Source organism: Heterodontus francisci, chromosome 7, assembly GCF_036365525.1.
Source record: "Heterodontus francisci isolate sHetFra1 chromosome 7, sHetFra1.hap1, whole genome shotgun sequence".
NCBI lineage: Eukaryota > Metazoa > Chordata > Chondrichthyes > Heterodontiformes > Heterodontidae > Heterodontus > Heterodontus francisci.
Window position 1 is genome coordinate 136,193,208 of NC_090377.1, and position 19,297 is coordinate 136,212,504.

At 45.8% G+C, this 19,297-nt stretch overlaps 1 protein-coding gene across 1 annotated transcript in view; it reads left to right on the forward strand.

Moving 5' to 3' along the window:
- The window catches only part of cps1 (carbamoyl-phosphate synthase 1, mitochondrial), a 260,110-nt gene extending 257,427 nt beyond the window's left edge, over window positions 1–2,683 (forward strand). Inside the window, exon 38 of the mRNA XM_068036228.1 lies at window positions 1,248–2,683. Within this exon, the coding sequence (XP_067892329.1) occupies window positions 1,248–1,349 (102 nt within the window). The 3' untranslated portion in view covers window positions 1,350–2,683. The remainder of the gene's footprint in view (window positions 1–1,247) is intronic.
- The last annotated feature ends 16,614 nt before the right edge of the window (window positions 2,684–19,297 follow it).

A 19,297-nucleotide genomic window follows, 5' to 3' on the forward strand; every position in this document is an offset into this window, starting at 1 on the left:
TAAAAGCTCCCACGGCACTATTTCAAAGCAGAGTAGGGGACCTGGTGACCCAGCCAATATTTCTCCCTCAATGTCTCAAGGTGAGACCGGACCCCAAAATTAGGTATCTTCAGCATGAGACAGCTTCTGGCTTCTTGGAGCTAATTTGCCTGTGCTTATTCCCGCACACAAAGTACAGAAAAATGAACTGGATGAACATGTGCTGGGCCTCTACCTGGGAATTCCTGGGGGTTTTTAGGAATGGGGATGGGTGTGGTGCAGGAAAGAATGCTGGCACAGATCCAGCCTAATTTTGTTCTGACAATGGTGGCCATAGAAATACCACAGAAATCTAAGTCTTAGGACTTTGCCAAGTCCAGTCCAGAGAGAGGATTTTTGAAGGGGCAGGCAGCACAAAGGTGAAGTGAGGAAAAAAACAGCTATTTTTGGACAACAGTTAGAAAAACCTGCAGCAAGTGGCCATGAGCACTGCTCCAGCCATGGTTGGCATTCCTCTCTGCCTTCTAGGCACTGGAGTCTACCCAGAATTGGGTCTGCAGTGCGGGAACACCTGGATTATTTAACTGACCTGAATCTGGAAATACAGCTGGTTCAGGTCACATTGGGTGGCGGGCAGGAGGGTGAGGAAGATCAGCCCCAATTCGTTTGTTATTCCCCTGCAATGACTGGTTCCTCTCAGTGCACACTCTGAGGGTAAACTTCCAAGTGTTGGCCGTGAATGAGTTCCATCACCTGGAAAGCTTCACATCATTCCCATAATTCTAACAGTCTCTCCTTGAGCTAGGACAATGCCATTTATTAAATAATCATTTTTGCTTTATTAATGCTGCTCTGCTCTGGGTTTCCAGTCCCAAATCACTTTCAGCCTCTCTCCGAATTAGTTTCACACCAGTATGTCCCCAATTTTAATGTATATCTAATATGTAGGATCGCATTACATTTAGTTGTATTGAATTTTATCCATCATTTTTCTGCCCACTTGTAAACATTGTAAATAAGGTCATCTGTAATCCCTTTGCTGTTCATCAGTCTCTCCAGGCCCCATGGTCAATCTGACTTTTTCGGATCCATTTCTAGTTGTAGATCAGGAACAGTCGAGACCTCAGCACCAATCCAAAGGTCACTCCACTACTTCTTCCCTCTCACCAATTTCAAATGTCCATCTTCAGTTGTGCCAAGTGTACAGGATGCCCAAGTTTCAGTTCTTTATTTGATGATGCTATTGATTCCTTCCTGTACTCTTTCAGGTGGCGAAACTTTTTGCTGAGGCGATCAAACACTGCGGTAAACTGGATTCTACCAGCTTGTACCACTACCGAGAGAACAGTGTGATCAGAGGATTGCAGTGAGTGGCTCTCGTCAGCCTGGCTGTTGCAGGTCCTCACTCCATGTGTTTACAAAGTTGGTTCTCTGAAACAGACAAAACCTGTTCTTGTTTGTGACAGTTTTAATAAAGAGAGAGATTTCATTGTGACCATAACTTTCACCTAATTCAGCTCTTGTTTTGGAGGTTTAAGCACTATGTAAATAACTCCTTGTTCTTACTTTCTCTATTTTCCCCCCATGATATACGTAAGTGATGGGAGCACTGACATACAGCTGTGAGGAATGGGGACCGGCAGGAGCTTTAAGACCACCTCCCCCCTGTCTATCAGCTGGGCTGAATGGATGCAGCCTGTCAGAGTTGCTTCAACTGATCTGCTCCTGAATTCTTTCGAGTCTGTCTGCTCCACAGAGCACTGTCTGAACTCCTCCCACCCTGTGACATTCAGAAGATTTCACTTCAGCACTTTGTACTGAACAGTTTGTTTTGAACAGGAGTTTGAGCCAGTGGTTATGTCCCTCTTTCTGAAGAATACTCCATTACAAGTGCTGATGTCCCTTTGTCTGCACTCAGAGTAGCCTGGAAATAATGTTGCCAGTGTCTCATAATCACTTGTATTGCTTCCATCACGTCATTGATTACGAGGCAGTGGTACTGTTCGACATTCTACCTCAGCCAGGCAGTTGGAGTAATTTGATTTCTTACAACTAAAGTGAAGTGTTGGAGATGGTCCTGTTTATGTTGACAGAGATTGGTCAGCCCAGCACTGGAACCCAGATTATGTGCCATGAATTACCATCTGACCCCTCCCCCCTGCAACCCCCGTCCCTCTCAGGATTTTACACTGGTTCTGACTTGACTGTATGGGAGCATAATTTTCAGATTTGCAACATATTTTCTCATTTTCCCCCACCACCTCGACCCTTTGTAGCCTTACCAGAACACTCTTCCCCTCCACACGAGCCACTGTGTATGTACCTATGTAGACTAATGGCCCCGAAGTGGGAATAGCTTCACTGTACTTAGCCCACCCCATGACACCAATGAGAACACTTGTTCTCAGCATCAGTAGGGTTTGTGGCTTGTGGATAAGCACCCTCTCTGGCTCAGTCAGTGCCTGTCAACCCCCACCCCGGTCGCATCACTGTATCGCAGGAGCAATGCCAAGAATGCTCATTTGCAGAACGATGCTGCCGGTGAGATGTGCTCATGTAACCGATTGCCACGGCATGCAGGGCTGCAGTCTGACCAGTTCTTTTCATAGTGCTTTCTGTTCATTTCATTCCTCTGTTGTAAACGTGTATAATTCCTTGTAACTGTAACTGAACAACAATAAATCATTGTTTAATTAAACTCAAAGCTGTGCAGTTGGTGAGTGAATTAGAACGTGACTGTGTCCATCTCATACACTAAGAACAGCTGCTCTGAACACAGGACAGTCCTGACTATTTTAGGTTTATGCATTTCATTCATTTATGTATCTTTTCTGTCCCTTGCCTACATAGGATGTGGTTCCTTGGGTGCCAGACATTATCCACTGTCTCACCTGTATGTGCACTGGACAGTGGGAGTCAACAGGCTCTTCAACTGTGGGGGCATCATAGCCATATCCTGCCCTCCTCCGACATCCACACTTGTGCATTTTCTGGTGGGATATGCGTCCCAACACAAAGATCAAGAGCATGTGCTTCAGCTGATCACCCTCCTGCACCATTCTAGGGATACTGAGGCAAATTCTAGTGCCCTTTATTGCTCAGCACTCATTTCTTTAACTATTTCATGCCTGTGCTTTCTAATTCCTACCTGCAACCTCTTCCCATCGGAAGAATATGAATTAAGTGCCAGGCGATAGATACGAAGCAATTTGAAACAAGGCAGCTGTAAAGCAAGGAGTTTGGACAGTACCATTAAAGTAGAGAGTAGAGGCTGAATGGCTACAGATGTCAGATAAACCTTAAGGTGTGCTATTCTTTCGATCTCTCTACTGTGGCAGAGCCATGTTTGGCAAACTTGGTATGGGGGTGTGGGGGGGGCGGGGGCGAACTCTAAATTAGCCTGACTTACCATGCTGGGGAATGCTGGTATACCTAGTGCGAAGGCCGAGCATACCGCACTGATCTGCAGAACAAAGTGGGCAACGGGTTCCTGGGAGCAAAATGGAGACAGTCCTCTGAAGCTGCATTGACCAACATCTATGGATGAGGGTCATGACCTCACTGAGCCCCCTGGCTCAAACTGGCTCTGCCACTGCCATATCCCGTGCACTTGTATCTGGTGACACTGGGTTTGTAGCTTGCACAAAACTAATCACTCAACGGTTGAAGTGCACATGTGAGTGGCACTGCACATGATACAGTTTGTTATCTATCACTGCTCTGATGCCCAGACTAAGATTGCCTCCTGTACTATGCATTAGTTGACATAACCTTTGCCTTCATCTCTCATTTAAAATTTAAATGTCTACACCGTCATGTTGGGTATTTGTTGTGGAGGTGTGACTTGAGGCAGATCTTGGCTCAGGTCACACAGCTCCACTCCCAGGGGTGCATTAGCCAGATTTTGGCAAATGCACTCCACACTTTTCCAATGGAAATATTCCAGTGCTCCTGGATTGGAATAGATGCTGCTGATCGGTAAAGGAAAAGGTTAATTCCAGAATTTCTTAGTTTTTTTTAGATAAATTGAGAAATCACTTAATTTAATTTGCTAATGATTACAGGCTTATGACCAACCACTGGAATCTGGAAGTGGAGAGAAGTAATTTGAATGAATGTACTTGGTTATATGAAAATGCATGCAGATCACCGATTGAAGACAGGTCCCCAGTCTTCAAGCTAATAAGTTTGCAGTAATTGTGTGTGTGATAGGTATCTTCTTTGGCCTTCCTGTCTCGAGAGACAATGGGTAAGCGCCTGGAGGAGGTCAGTGGTTTGTGGAGCAGTGCCTGGAGTGGCTATAAAGGTCAATTCTAGAGTGACAGGTGCTGCAGATAAAATTGGTTGTCGGGGCTGTTACACAGTTGGCTCTCTCCTTGCGCTTCTGTCTTTTTTCCTGCCAACTGCTAAGTCTCTTCGAATCGCCACGCTTTAGCCCCGCCTTTATGGTTGCCCGCCAGCTCTGACGATCGCTGGCAACTGACTCCCACGACTTGTGATCAATGTCACAGGACTTCATGTCGCGTTTGCAGACGTATTTAAAGCGGAGCCATGGACGGCCGGTGGGTCTGGTACCAGTGACGAGCTCGCTGTACAATGTGTCCTTGGGGATCCTGCCATCTTCCATGCGGCTCACATGGCCAAGCCATCTCAGGCGCCGCTGGCTTAGTAGGGTGTATATGCTGGGGATGTTGGCCGCCTTGAGGACTTCAGTGTTGGAGATACGGTCCTGCCACCTGATGTCAAGGATTCTCCGGAGGCAGCGAAGATGGTATGAATTAGAATTAGAACATTACAGCGCAGTACAGGCCCTTCGGCCCTCGATGTTGCGCCGACCTGTGAAACCATCTGACCTACGCTATTCCATTTTCATCCATATGTCTATCCAATGACCACTTAAATGCCCTTAAAGTTGGCGAGTCTACTACTGATGCAGGCAGGGCGTTCCACGCCCCTACTACTCTCTAAGTAAAGAAACTACCTCTGACATCTGTCCTATATCTATCACCCCTCAACTTAAAGCTATGTCCCCTCGTGTTTGCCATCACCATCCGAGGAAAAAGACTCTCACTATCCACCCTATCTAACCCTCTGATTATCTGAAATGTCTCTATTAAGTCACCTCTCCTCCTCCTTCTCTCCAACGAAAACAACCTCAAGTCCCTCAGCCTTTCCTCGTAAGACCTTCCCTCCATACCAGGCAACATCCTAGTAAATCTCCTCTGCATCCTTTCCATAGCTTCCACATCCTTCCTATAATGCGGTGACCAGAACTGCACGCAATGCTCCAGGTGCAGTCTCACCAAAGTTTTGTACAGCTGCAGCATGATCTCGTGGCTCCGAAACTCGATCCCCCTACTAATAAAAGCTAACACACCATATGCCTTCTTAACAGCCCTATTAACCTGGGTAGCAACTTTCAGGGATTTATGTACCTGGACACCAAGATCTCTCTGCTCATCTACACTACCAAGAATCTTCCCATTAGCCCAGTACTCTGCATTCCTGTTATTCCTTCCAAAGTGAATCACCTCGCACTTTTCCGCATTAAACTCCATTTGCCATCTCTCAGCCCAGCTCTGCAGCCTATCTATGTCCCTCTGTACCCTACAACATCCTTCGGCACTATCCACAACTCCACCGACCTTAGTGTCATCCGCAAATTTACTAACCCACCCTTCTACACCCTCTTCCAGGTCATTTATAAAAATGACAAACAGCAGTGGCCCCAAAACAGATCCTTGCGGTACACCACTAGTAACTAAAGTCCAGGATGAACATTTGCCATCAACCACCACCCTCTGTCTTCTTTCAGCTAGCCAATTTCTGATCCAATGCACTAAATCACCTTCAACCCCATACTTCCGTATTTTCTGCAATTGAGACGTCGCTCTTGGCTGGCATACGTTGTCTAGGCCTCACTGCCATAGAGCAAGGTACTGAGGACACAGGCTTGATACACTCGGACTTTTGTGTTCTGTGTCAGTGCGCCATTTTCCCACACTCTCTTGGCCAGTCTGGACATAACAAAGGAAGCCTTTCCCATGCGCTTGTTTAATTCTGCATCGAGAGACAGGTTACTGGTGATAGTTGAGCCTAGGTAGGTGAACTCTTGAACCACTTCCAGAGTGTGATCACCGATATTGATAGATGGGGCATTTCTGATGTCCTGTCCTATGATGTTCATTTTCTTGAGGCTGATGGTTAGTCCAAATTCATTGCAGGCAGACGCAAACCTGTCGATGGGTCTCTGCAGACACTCTTCAGTGTGAGATGTTAATGCAGCATCGTCAGCAAAGAGGAGTTCCCTGATGAGGACTTTTCGTACTTTGGTCTTCGCTTTTAGACGGGCAAGGTTGAACAACCTGCCCCCTGATCTTGAGTGGAGGAAAATTCCTTCTTCTGAGGACTTGAACGCATGTGAGAGCAGCAGGGAGAAGAAGATCCCAAACAGTGTAGGTGCAAGAACACAGCCCTGTTTCACGCCACTCAGGATTGGAAAGGGGTCTGATGAGGCTGAATTGTGCCTTTCATATTGTCATGGAATGAGGTGATGATACTTAGTAGCTTTGGTGGGCATCCAATCTTTTCTAGTAGTCTGAAGAGATCACTTCTGCTGACGAGGTCAAAGACTTTGGTGAGATCAATGAAAGCAATGTAGAGGGGCATCTGTTGTTCACGGCATTTCTCCTGTAGCTGGCGAAGGGAGAACAGCATGTCAATGGTGGATCTCTCTGCTCGAAAGCCACACTGTGCCTCAAGATAGACACGCTCAGCCAGCTTCTGGTGCCTGTTTAAAGCAACACGAGCGAAGACCTTCCCCACTATGCTGAGGTATACTAATTGTTTAAACAAAGCTGCTTACTACAGTGTACTTAAATGAGTTGCACCACGTCTTTTTCCAGACTTCTTGGCATCAGTTCCTTCATAGAGAGATACAGCACTGAAACAGGCCCTTCGGCCCAATGACTCTATGCCCATCACCAACCACCCATTTATACTAATCCTACATTAATCCCATTTTTTCCCCTCTCACATCCGTACCTTCCCTCAATTCTCCTACCACCAACCTACACTAGGAGCAATTTTTTTTTTTACAAAAGCCAATTTACCTACCGCCCACAAGTCTTTGGCATGTGGGAGGAAACTGGAGCGCCCAGAGGAAATCCACATGGTCACAGGGAGAACTTGCAAACTCCACACAGGCAGTACTCAGAACTGAACCTGGGTCATTGGAGCTGTGAGGCTGTGGTGCTAGCCACTGCGCCACTCAAAAACTTAATTCAGAAATTTAATATTCTTTGTAGGAGCAAGAGTAGGCCATTCAGCCCTTCCAACCTGTTCCACCATTTAATGGCTTTGCTGTATCTGCATTTGCTCCCTTACCCCTTGCCAAGTGAAAATTTGTCAACCTCAGTCTTGAAAATTTCAATTAATCCAGCATTTGCTGCACTCAATTACTAAAATGAAAGATAAAGCAGGCATTCACTGAAAAAGAAATTGCTTGAAGGAAATGAAAACGTGACCAGCAGTAAAACTCTGTAAACTGAAACAAAAATCAAATGAAAGAAAAATCGTTCTTAACAAAATAAAACACTTACCTGGAAAGAAATGAAAAAGTATCAAGCAGTAAAAATCAGTACAGTAGATAAAGTGATAAGAAACATAAATGAGTAGATTTGAAGAAGCAAAATGAATGCTTGAAAGCAAAGCATTGGTCTGGATTTTGTGGGCAGCACTTAAACTTGCCTACAGAATTTCTGTGGTCTTTTACACTGTAGTTAGAGCTGAAACAATACAACCCCCTCTACAGTGGATCCAGGAGCTCTGTGAACAGGGCAAGCAACAGCATGTCTCTTCAACCAGCCATCCTCACTGAGGCACACAGAGTCTAAACCAAGAAGTGTAAGTGTGCATACTTAACTCAATGTAAAAGTCCTTGAACATGTTGTAGCCTCCCAAATCCGTTCCCATCTTTCCTGGAACTCCATGTTTGAATCCCTCCAATCAGGTTTCTGCCCTTATCACAATAGTAAAACTGTTTTTTTTTAGAGATACAGCACTGAAACAGGTCCTTCGGCCCACCGAGTCTGTGCCGAGCATCAACCACCCATTTATACTAATCCTACACTAATCCCATTCTTTTCTTTCTTTTGGGCCTCCTTATCTCGAGAGACAATGGATACGCGCCTGGAGGTGGTCAGTGGTTTGTGAAGCAGCGCCTGGAGTGGCTATAAAGGCCAATTCTGGAGTGACAGGCTCTTCCACAGGTGCTGCAGAGAAATTTGTTTGTCGGGGCTGTTGCACAGTTGGCTCTCCCCTTGCGCCTCTGTCTTTTTTCCTGCCAACTACTAAGTCTCTTCGACTCGCCACAATTTAGCCCTGTCTTTATGGCTGCCCGCCAGCTCTGGCGAATGCTGGCAACTGACTCCCACGACTTGTGATCAATGTCACACGATTTCATGTCGCGTTTTCAGACGTCTTTATAGCGGAGATATGGACGGCCGGTGGGTCTGATACCAGTGGCGAGCTCGCTGTACAATGTGTCTTTGGGGATCCTGCCATCTTCCATGCGGCTCACATGGCCAAGCCATCTCAAGCGCCGCTGACTCAGTAGTGTGTATAAGCTGGGGGTGTTGGCCGCTTCAAGGACTTCTGTGTTGGAGATATAGTCCTGCCACCTGATGCCAAGTATTCTCCGAAGGCAGCGAAGATGGAATGAATTGAGACGTCGCTCTTGGCTGGCATACGTTGTCCAGGCCTCGCTGCCGTAGAGCAAGGTACTGAGGACACAGGCCTCATACACTCGGACTTTTGTGTTCCGTGTCAGTGCGCCATTTTCCCACACTCTCTTGGCCAGTCTGGACATAGCAGTGGAAGCCTTACCCATGCGCTTGTTGATTTCTGCATCTAGAGACAGGTTACTGGTGATAGTTGAGCCTAGGCAGGTGAACTCTTGAACCACTTCCAGAGCGTGGTCGCCAATATTGATGGATGGAGCATTTCTGACGTGTGCCCCATGATGTTCGTTTTCTTGAGGCTGATGGTTAGGCCAAATTCATTGCAGGCAGCCGCAAACCTGTCGATGAGACTCTGCAGGCACTCTTCAGTGTGAGATGTTAAAGCAGCATCGTCAGCAAAGAGGAGTTCTCTGATGAGGACTTTCCGTACTTTGGACTTCGCTCTTAGACGGGCAAGGTTGAACAACCTGCCCCCTGATCTTGTGTGGAGGAAAATTCCTTCTTCAGAGGATTTGAACGCATGTGAAAGCAGCAGGGAGAAGAAAATCCCAAAAAGTGTGGGTGCGAGAACACAGCCCTGTTTCACACCACTCAGGATAGGAAAGGGCTCTGATGAGGAGCCACCATGTTGAATTGTGCCTTTCATATTGTCATGGAATGAGGTGATGATACTTAGTAGCTTTGGTGGACATCCGATCTTTTCTAGTAGTCTGAAGAGACCACGTCTGCTGACGAGGTCAAAGGCTTTGGTGAGATCAATGAAAGCAATGTAGAGGGGCATCTGTTGTTCACGGCATTTCTCCTGTATCTGACGAAGGGAGAACAGCATGTCAATGGTCGATCCCATATTCCTACCACATCCCCACCTGTCCCTATATTTCCCTACCACCTACCTATACAAGGGGCAATTTATAATGGCCAATTTACTTACCAACCTGCAAGTCTTTTGACTTGTGGGAGGAAACCGGAGCACCCGGAGAAAACCCACGCAGACACAGAGAGAACTTGCAAACTCCACACAGGCAGTACCCAGAATTGAACCTGGGTCGCTGGAGCTGTGAGGCTGCAATGCTAACCACTGCGCCACTTTCTTATCAAAGTCACAAATGACATCCTATGTGACTGTGACAAAGGTAAACTTTCCCTCCTCCTTCCTCAGGACCTGTCTGCAGGCTTTGACGTGATTGAGCACACAATCCACTTCCAATGCCTCTCCACTATCGTTTAACTGGGTGAGACTGCTCTCACCTGGTTCTATTCGTATTCTGGCTACGATTAGATAGATATTATGTGCCATGGCCTCTCTTCTTGCTCCCTCACCACTACCTCTGGTGTCCCCCAGGATCTATCCTTAGTCCCCTCCTATTTCTCATCTACATGCTGCCCCTTGGCAACATCATCTGAAAGCACAGCATTAGTTTTCACATGTAAACTGATGACACCCAGCTCTAGCTCACCCCCAACTCTCTCGACTCCACCATTGTTGTGAAATTAACAGACTACTTATCTGACATCCAGTACTGGATGAGCTGATATTTCCTCCAATTAAATATTGGAAGGCCAAAGTCATTGCTTTTGGTCCCCGTTCCAATCTCCATTCCCTAGCAACTTTTGGTCAACTGACTAAGTATCTCCTTTTATGGCTCAGTATCATATTTTGGTTTGGAATGCGCCTGTGAATTGCCTTGGGATGTTTAATTATGTTAAAGGCACTATATAAATTTAAGTTGTTGTTGTAAAATTGTGGGGGGGAGGGGTGGGTGGAGTGAAATAAGGTGTGGAAAAGGAAGATGGCATTAAGAGGCAAAAATAAAAATAAAATACTTTTATTTATGTTTTTTTTTTAAAATCGCCACAATAAAGTCTGAAGGAATGAAACTCCACACCTGTAAAAGTTATTTTGCATGGTCAGAGAGGTTGTTTGGCAGTAATTAAGACTTAACACTCCATTAAAAACTCACTTACACTTGAATGCATAACCCCTAACTTTTTCTGGTGTATTTACCCAGTATAAGCACTGCAGCTCCATATTAGTCAAGTATTTTAATGCTGAATCTCTTGCTTAGGTACAGGTATAGGGTAACATGTGGGGGAGCAGGGCAACTCAGACAGCAATTTCCTGATTTCTGCATTTAATTGTGCATGTGCAGACACCAAAAGTTTCCATCTGATTTACTCCTTAATAGCATTGGGTGCCGATAGCCTCACTGTTATTCTTACCTCAAAATCCAGACCAATAACTCAGTCAAATAAATGACCACAAGAACACAAGAAATAGCAGCAAGAGTTGGCCATTCGGCCCCTGATGCCTGTTCCACCATTGGATAATTTTTATTTTTTGTTTTTTGTTTTATTTTAGAGATACAGCACTGAAACAGGCCCTCCGGCCCACCGAGTCTGTGCCGACCATCAACCGCCCATTTATACTAATCCTACACTAATTCCATATTCCTACCACATCCCCACCTGTCCCTATATTTCCCTACCACCTACCTATCCTCGGGGCAATTTATAATGGCCAATTTACCTATTAACCTGCAAGTCTTTGGCATGTGGGAGGAAACCGGAGCACCCGGTTGAGTTGGATAAGTTTGGGGCTGATCTGATTATGGCTTCAGCTCCACTTTCCTGCCTGTTCCCCACAACCTTTTTCTGCCTTGTACATCAAAAATCTGTCTAACACAGCCTTGAATATATTCAATGATCCTGGGATCATTGGGAAGGTAAGTTTCAGTATAAAGTACTTTCCTCTTGTTTCGGCAGCTTCTTTTTGATCAGTGATAGTACGAGCGAGGGGGCAGCTGGGAAGGTAAGTTTCAGTATAAAGTACTTACCTCTTGTTTCAGCGGACACGGGGACTGCTGGGTAAGTAAACTTATATATTCGGGCAGTGGCTAAACCTGAAACACTACACGTGTAGTGTCTCCCACCCATCCTCCTCCTCTAACCATAAAAAAAGGACTCTTGTGTGGAGGGTTTGGTAAGGTAAGGTTTTCCTTTTTTTTTTAAATCTCTGTCAATTTAGTGCGGAGGGGATGGAAGCTAGGGTAGTTGCATGCTCCTCTTGCAGGATGTGAGAGGTAAGGGTCACCACTTGTGTCCCTGTTGACTTCACCTGTGAGAAGTGCACCCAACTCCAGCTCCTCACAGACTGCGTTAGGGAACTGGAGCTGGAGCTGGATGAACTTCGGATCATTCAGGATGCTGAGGGGGTGATAGAGAGCAGTTATAGGGAAATAGTGACACCTAAGTTACAGGATAAAGGTAGCTGGGTGACCGTCAGGGGAGGGAAAGGGAATCGCACAGTGCAGGGATCCCCTGTGGCCGTTCCCCTCAATAATAAGTATACCGTTTTGGATACGGTTGAGGGGGGGGACCTACCAGGGGAAAGCCACAGCGGCCAGGTCTCTGTGGCTCAGAAGGGAAGGGGGGAGAATAGGAGAGCGATAGTGATAGGAGATTCAATGGTTAGAGGAACAGACAGGAGATTCTGTGGTCGCGAACAAGACCCCCGGATGGTATGTTGCCTCCTGGGTGCCAGGGTCAGGGATGTCTCGGATCGGGTCTACAGGATTCTTAAGGGGGAGGGGAGCAGCCAGAGGTCGTGGTACACATCGGTACCAATGACATAGCTAGGAAAAGGGATGAGGACCTGAAAAGTGAATATAGGGAGTTAGGTTGGAAGCTAAATGGCAGGACGAGCAGAGTAGTAATCTCAGGATTGATACCGGTGCCAAGTGCTAGTGAGGCTAGAAACAGGGAGCTAGTGCAGCTGAACACGTGGCTACAGAGCTGGTGTAGGAGGGAGAGCTTCAGATATGTGGATCATTGGGATACCTTCTGGGGAAGGTGGGACCTGTACAAGAAGGACGGGTTGCATCTGAACTGGAGGGGCACCAATATCCTGGGCGGGAGGTTTGCTAGAGCTCTTCGGGAGGGTTTAAACTAGTTTGGTAGGGGGATGGGAACCGGAGCTACGGATCAGTGGATGGGGTAGCTGTTGAACAGGTAGATACAGAGTGCAGAGAGTCTGTGAGGAAGGTTAAACAGTTGACAGGGCAAAGTTGCAGCCAGTATGATGTGTTGAAGTGTGTCTATTTTAACGCAAGAAGTGTCAGGAATAAGGGTGATGAACCTAGAGCATGGATCAGTACTTGGAGCTACGATGTTGTGGCCATTACGGAGACTTGGATATCACAGGGGCAGGAATGGATGTTGGATGTTCCGGGGTTTAGATGTTTCAAAAGGAATAGGAGGGAGGTAAAAGAGGTGGGGGAGTGGCATTGCTAATCAGGGATAGTATCACAGCTGCAGAAAGGGAGGTCGTCGAGGAGGGTTTGTCTACTGAGTCATTATGGGTGGAAGTCAGAAACAGGAAAGGAGCAGTCACTTTGTTGGGAGTTTTCTATAGACCCCCCAATAGCAACAGAGACACGAAGGAACAGATTGGGAGGCAGATTTTGAAAAGGTGCAGAAGTAACAGGGTTGTTGTCATGGGTGACTTCAACTTCCCTAATATTAATTGGAACCTCCTTAGTGCAAATAGTTTGGATGGAGCAGTTTTTGTCAGGTGTGTCCAGGAAGGTTTCCTGACTCAATATGTAGATAGGCCGACTAGAGGGGAGACTATTTTGGACTTGGTGCTTGGCAACGAGCCAGGCCAGGTGGCAGATCTCTCGGTGGGAGAGCATTTCGGTGATAGTGATCACAACTCCCTGACCTTTACTATAGTCATGGAGAGGGACAGGAGCAGACGGGATGGGAAAATATTTAATTGGGGGAGGGGGAATTACAATGCTATTAGGCAGGAACTGGGGAGCTTAAATTGGGAACAGATGTTCTCAGGGAAATGCACAACAGAAATGTGGAGGTTGTTTAGGGAGCACTTGCTGCGACTGCTGGATAGGTTTGTCCCGATGAAGCAGGGAAGGGATGGTAGGGTGAAGGAACCTTGGATGACAAGAGATGTGGAACATCTAGTGAAGAGGAAGAAGGAAGCTTACTTAAGGTTGAGGAAGCAAGGATCAGACAGGGCTCTGGAGGGTTACAAGGTAGCCAGGAAGGAACTGAAGAATGGACTTAGGAGAGCTAGAAGGGGACATGAAAAAGACTTGGCGGGTAGGATTAAGGAAAATCCCAAGGCGTTCTACACTTATGTGAGGAACAAGAGGTTGGCCAGAGTGCGGGTAGGGCCGATCAGGGATAGTGGAGGGAACTTGTGCCTGGAGTCGGAGGAGGTAGGGGAGGTCCTAAATGAATACTTTGCTTCAGTATTCACTAGTGAGCGGGACCTGGTCGTTTGTGAGGACAGCGTGAAACAGGCTGATATGCTCGAACAGGTTGATGTTAAGAGGGAGGATGTGCTGGAACTTTTGGATGATATGAGGACAGATAAGTCCCCGGGGCCAGACGGGATATACCCAAGGATATTATGGGAACATTAGAACATTAGAACATTACAGCGCAGTACAGGCCCTTCGGCCCTCGATGTTGCACCGACCATCTGACCTACACTATTCCATTTTCATCCATATGTCTATCCAATGACCACTTAAATGCCCTTAAAGTTGGCGAGTCTACTACTGTTGCAGGCAGGGCGTTCCACGCCCCTACTACTCTCTGAGTAAAGAAACTACCTCTGACATCTGTCCTATATCTATCACCCCTCAACTTAAAGCTATGTCCCCTCGTGTTTGCCATCATCATCCGAGGAAAAAGACTCTCACTATCCACCCTATCTAACCCTCTGATTATCTTGTATGTCTCTATTAAGTCACCTCTCCTCCTCCTTCTCTCTAACGAAAACAACCCCAAGTCCCTCAGCCTTTGCGAGGGAAGAGATTGCCGCGCCTTTGGCGATGATCTTTGCGTCCTCACTGTCCACTGGAGTCGTACCAGATGATTGGAGGGTGGCAAATGTTATTCCCTTGTTCAAGAAAGGGAATAGGGATAACCCTGGGAATTATAGACCAGTCCGTGTTACGTCGGTAGTGGGCAAATTATTGGAGAGGATTCTGAGAGACAGGATTTATGATTATTTGGAAAAGCATGGTTTGATTAGAGACAGTCAGCATGGCTTTGTGAGGGGCAGGTCATGCCTCACAAGTCTTACTGAATTCTTTGAAGATGTGACAAAACACATTGATGAAGGAAGAGCAGTGGATGTGGTGTATATGGATTTTAGCAAGGCGTTTGATAAGGTTCCCCATGGTAGGCTCATTCAGAAAGTAAGGAGGCATGGGATACAGGGGAAGTTGGCTGTCTGGATACAAAATTGGCTGGCCCATAGAAGACAGAGGGTGGTAGTAGATGGAAAGTATTCAGCATGGAGCTCGGTGACCAGTGGTGTTCCACAAGGATCTGTTCTGGGACCTCTGCTCTTTGTAATTTTTATAAATGACTTGGATGAGGAAGTGGAAGGCTGGGTTAGCAAGTTTGCCGATGACACGAAGATTGCTGGAGTTGTGGATAGTGTGGAAGGCTGTTGTAGGTTGCAACGGGACATTGACAGGATGCAGAGCTGGGCTGAGAAGTGGCAGATGGAGTTCAACCTGGAAAAGTGTGAAGTGATTCATTTTGGAAGGTCGAATTTGAATGCAGAATACAGGCTTAAAGACAGGATTCTTGGCAGTGTGGAGGAACAGAGGGATCTTGGGGTCCATGTCCATAGATCCCTCAAAGTTGCCACCCAAGTTGATAGGGTTGTTAAGAAGGCGTATGGTGTGTTGGCTTTCATTAACAGGGGGATTGAGTTGAAGAGCCACGAGGTTATGCTGCAGCTCTATAAAGCCCTGGTTAGGCCACACTTGGAATATTGTGTTCAGTTCTGGTCGCCTCATTATAGGAAGGATGTGGAAGCTTTAGAGAGGGTGCAGAGGAGATTTACCAGGATGCTGCCTGGACTGGAGGGCATGTCTTACGAAGAAAGATTGAGGGAGCTAGGGCTTTTCTCATTGGAGCGAAGAAGGATGAGAGGTGACTTGATAGAGGGGTTCAAGATGATGAGAGGCATAGATAGAGTGGATAGCCAGAGACTTTTTCCCAGGGTGGAAAGGGCTATCACCAGGGGGCATAATTTTAAGGTGATTGGAGGAAGGATTCGGGGAGATGTCAGAGGTAGGTTCTTTACACAGAGAGTGGTGGGTGCGTGGAATGCGCTGCCAGCGGTGGTAGTAGAAGCAGATACATTAGAGACATTTAAGCGACTCTTGGATAGGTACATGGATGATAGTAGAATGAAGGGTATGTAGGTAGTTTGATCCTGGAGTAGGTTAAAGGTTCGGCACAACATCGTGGGCCGAAGGGCCTGTACTGTGCTGTACTGTTCTATGTTCTATGATCCAGCCTCCACTGCTCTCTCGGGAACAGAATTCCAAAGATTAACAACCCTCTGAGAGAAAAAAATTCTCCTCATCTCAGTCTTAAATGGGAGACCCCTAATTTTTAAACTGTATTCCCTAGTTCCAGTTTCTCTCATAAGGGGAAACATCTTCCCAGCATCCACACTGTCAAGTCTCCTCAGGATCTGATATGTTTCAATAACATCAGCTGTCATACATCTAAACTCTAATGGGTATAGGCCCAACCTGCTCAATCTTTCCTCATAAGATAAACCCCTTCTTCCGAGGAATCAGTCGAGTGAATCTTCTCAGAACTGCTTTTCATTGCAGCAACTTTTTCGGGAGCAGAGAGTGCGAGCGAGTGAGCAGCTGGGAAGGTCAGTTTAAAGTAAACTTAATTTCTTTTTGTTTTCGGCGGAGACCAGGGGGCTGCTGGGTAAGTAAAACCCTATATATTTGGGCCGTTTAAAATAACTTGCCTTTCATTGCAGCAGCTTTTTCGGGAGCAGAGAGTGCGAGCGAGTGAGCAGCTGGGAAGGTCAGTTGAAAGTAAACTTAATTTCTTTTTGTTTTTGGCGGAGAGCAGGGGGCTGCTGGGTAAGTAAAACCCTATATATTTGGGCCGTTTAAAATAACTTGCCTTTCATTGCAGCAGCTTTTTCGGGAGCAGAGAGTGCGAGCGAGTGAGCAGCTGGGAAGGTCAGTTTAAAGTAAACTTAATTTCTTTTTGTTTTCGGCGGAGACCAGGGAGCTGCTGGGTAAGTAAAACCCATCTGCCATTTCTCCGCCCAAGTCTCCAACCGATCGATATCCTGCTGTACTCTCTGACAATCCTCATCACTATCCGCAACTCAACTAACCTTTGTGTCGTCCGCAAACTTACTAATCAGACCAACTACATTTTCCTCCAAATCATTTATATATACTACAAACAGCAAAGGTCCCAGCACTGATCCCTGTGGAACACCGCGAGTCACAGCCCTCCATTCAGAAAAGCACCCTTCCACTGCTACCCTCTGTCTTCTATGACCAAGCCAGTTCTATATCCATCTTGCCAGCTCACCTCTGATCCCGTGTGACTTCACCTTTAGTACCAATCTGCCATGAGGGACCTCGTCAAAGGCTTTACTGAAGTCATATAGACAACATCCACTGCCCTTCTTTTATCAATCATCTTCGTCACTTCCTCAAAAAACTCAATCAAATTAATGAGACACGACCTCCCCTTCACAAAACCATGCTGACTCTCGCTAATAAGTTCGTTTGTTTCCAAATGGGGGTCAATCCTGTCCCGAAGAATCCTCTCTAATAATTTCCCTACCGCTGACATAAGGCTCACCGGCCTATAATTGCCTGGATTATCCTTGCTACCCTTCTTAAACAAAGGAACAACATTGGCAATTCTCCAGTCCTCTGGGACCTCACCTGTAGCCAATGAGGATACAAAGATTTCTGTCATGGCATTTAGGAGATACAGGAAGCTAGGAAAAGGTGGAGGGGTAGCTCTGTTAATTAATGATGGTATTAGTGCAAAAGAGAGGGATGAATTAAGTTCAGGGGACAGGATGTAGAAGCAGTTTGGGTACAGTTGAGAAATCAGAAAGGCAAGAAGGAACTTGTGGGAGTGGTGTACAGGCCACCTAACATTAACCACACTGTGGGACAGGGTATAAAGGAAGAAATAATGGCAGCTTGTCAGAAAGGTACAGTGATAATTATGGGGGATTTTAACCTACATATAGACTGGAAAAATCAGATGGGCAGAGGTAGCCTAGATGAGGAGTACATAGAATGTTTTCGGGATACTTTCTTGGAACAATACGTTCTGGAGCCAACCAGAGAGCAGCCTGTACTAGACCTGGTATTGTGCAATGAGATAGGATTAATTAATGACCTCGGTAACAGTGATCATAATATTATTGAATTTTACATTCAGTTTGAGGGAGAGAAGAGTGGTTCCAAGACTAGTATTTTAAACTTAAATAAGGACAATTATGAGGGCATGAAAGCAGAGCTAGTTAAAGTGAACTGGCAAATTAGGTTAAGGGATAGGTCAACAGAGATGCAGTGGCAGACATTTAGTTTTTTAGTTTTTTTAGTTTAAGAGATACAGCACTGAAACAGGCCCTTCGGCCCAACGAGTCTGTGCCGACCATCAACCACCCATTTATACTAATCCTACACTAATTCCATATTCCTACCACATCCCCACCTGTCCCTATATTTCTCTACCACCTACCTTAAGGGGATATTTCAGAATACACATAATAAATACATTTCAACGAGAAAGAAAAATTCCCAGGGTAGGACCTTTCAGCCGTGGTTAACTAAAACAGTTAAAGATAACATCAAACTTAAAGAAAAAGCCTATAATTGCGCAAAGATGGGAGGCAGGTCAGAAGATTGGACAGAATATAAAAAAAAGGCAAAGAATGACTAAAAGATTGAGAAGTAAGGTAAAATTAGAGTACGAGAGAAAGTTAGCTAGAAATATAAAGACAGACAGTAAGAGTTTCTGCAGATATTTAAAAAGAAAAGAGTTAAATTGGGCGTTGATCCTATAGAAAGTGCGTCTGGGGAATTAATAATCGATAATGAGATGGCAGATGAATTGAACAGATATTCTGCATCAGTCTTCACTATTGAGGATACAAGTAACATCCCAGTATTAGCTGTAAGTCAGGAAATGGAAGGGAGGGAGGAGCTCAAGAAAATTACAATCACCAGGGAAGTGGTACTGAACAAATCGTTGGAGCTGCAGGCTGGCAAGTCCTCGGGTCCTGATGGACTTCATCCTAGGGTATTAAAAGAAGTGGCCAGTGAGATCGTTGATGCGTTATTTTTAATTTTCCAAAAGTCCCTAGATTTGGGGAAGGTTCCTTTAGATTGGAAAAAGGGAAGGAGACAAAAAGCGGGAAACTACAAGCCAGTTAGCTTAACATCTGTCTTAGGGAAAATGTTAGAAGGTATTATTAAAGATGTTCAGAAAAATTCAAGGTAATCAGGCAGAGTCAACATGATTTTATCAAAGGGAAATCATGTTTAACCAATTTATTGGAGTTCTTTGAGGGAGTTACATGTGCTGTGGATAAAGGAGAACCGGTGGATGTATTGTACTTAGATTCCCAGATGGCATTTGATAAGGTGACACATCAAGGGTTATTGCAGAAAATAAAAACTCATGGTGTAGGGGTTAACATATTGACATGGATAGAAGAATGGTTAGCTAACAGGAAA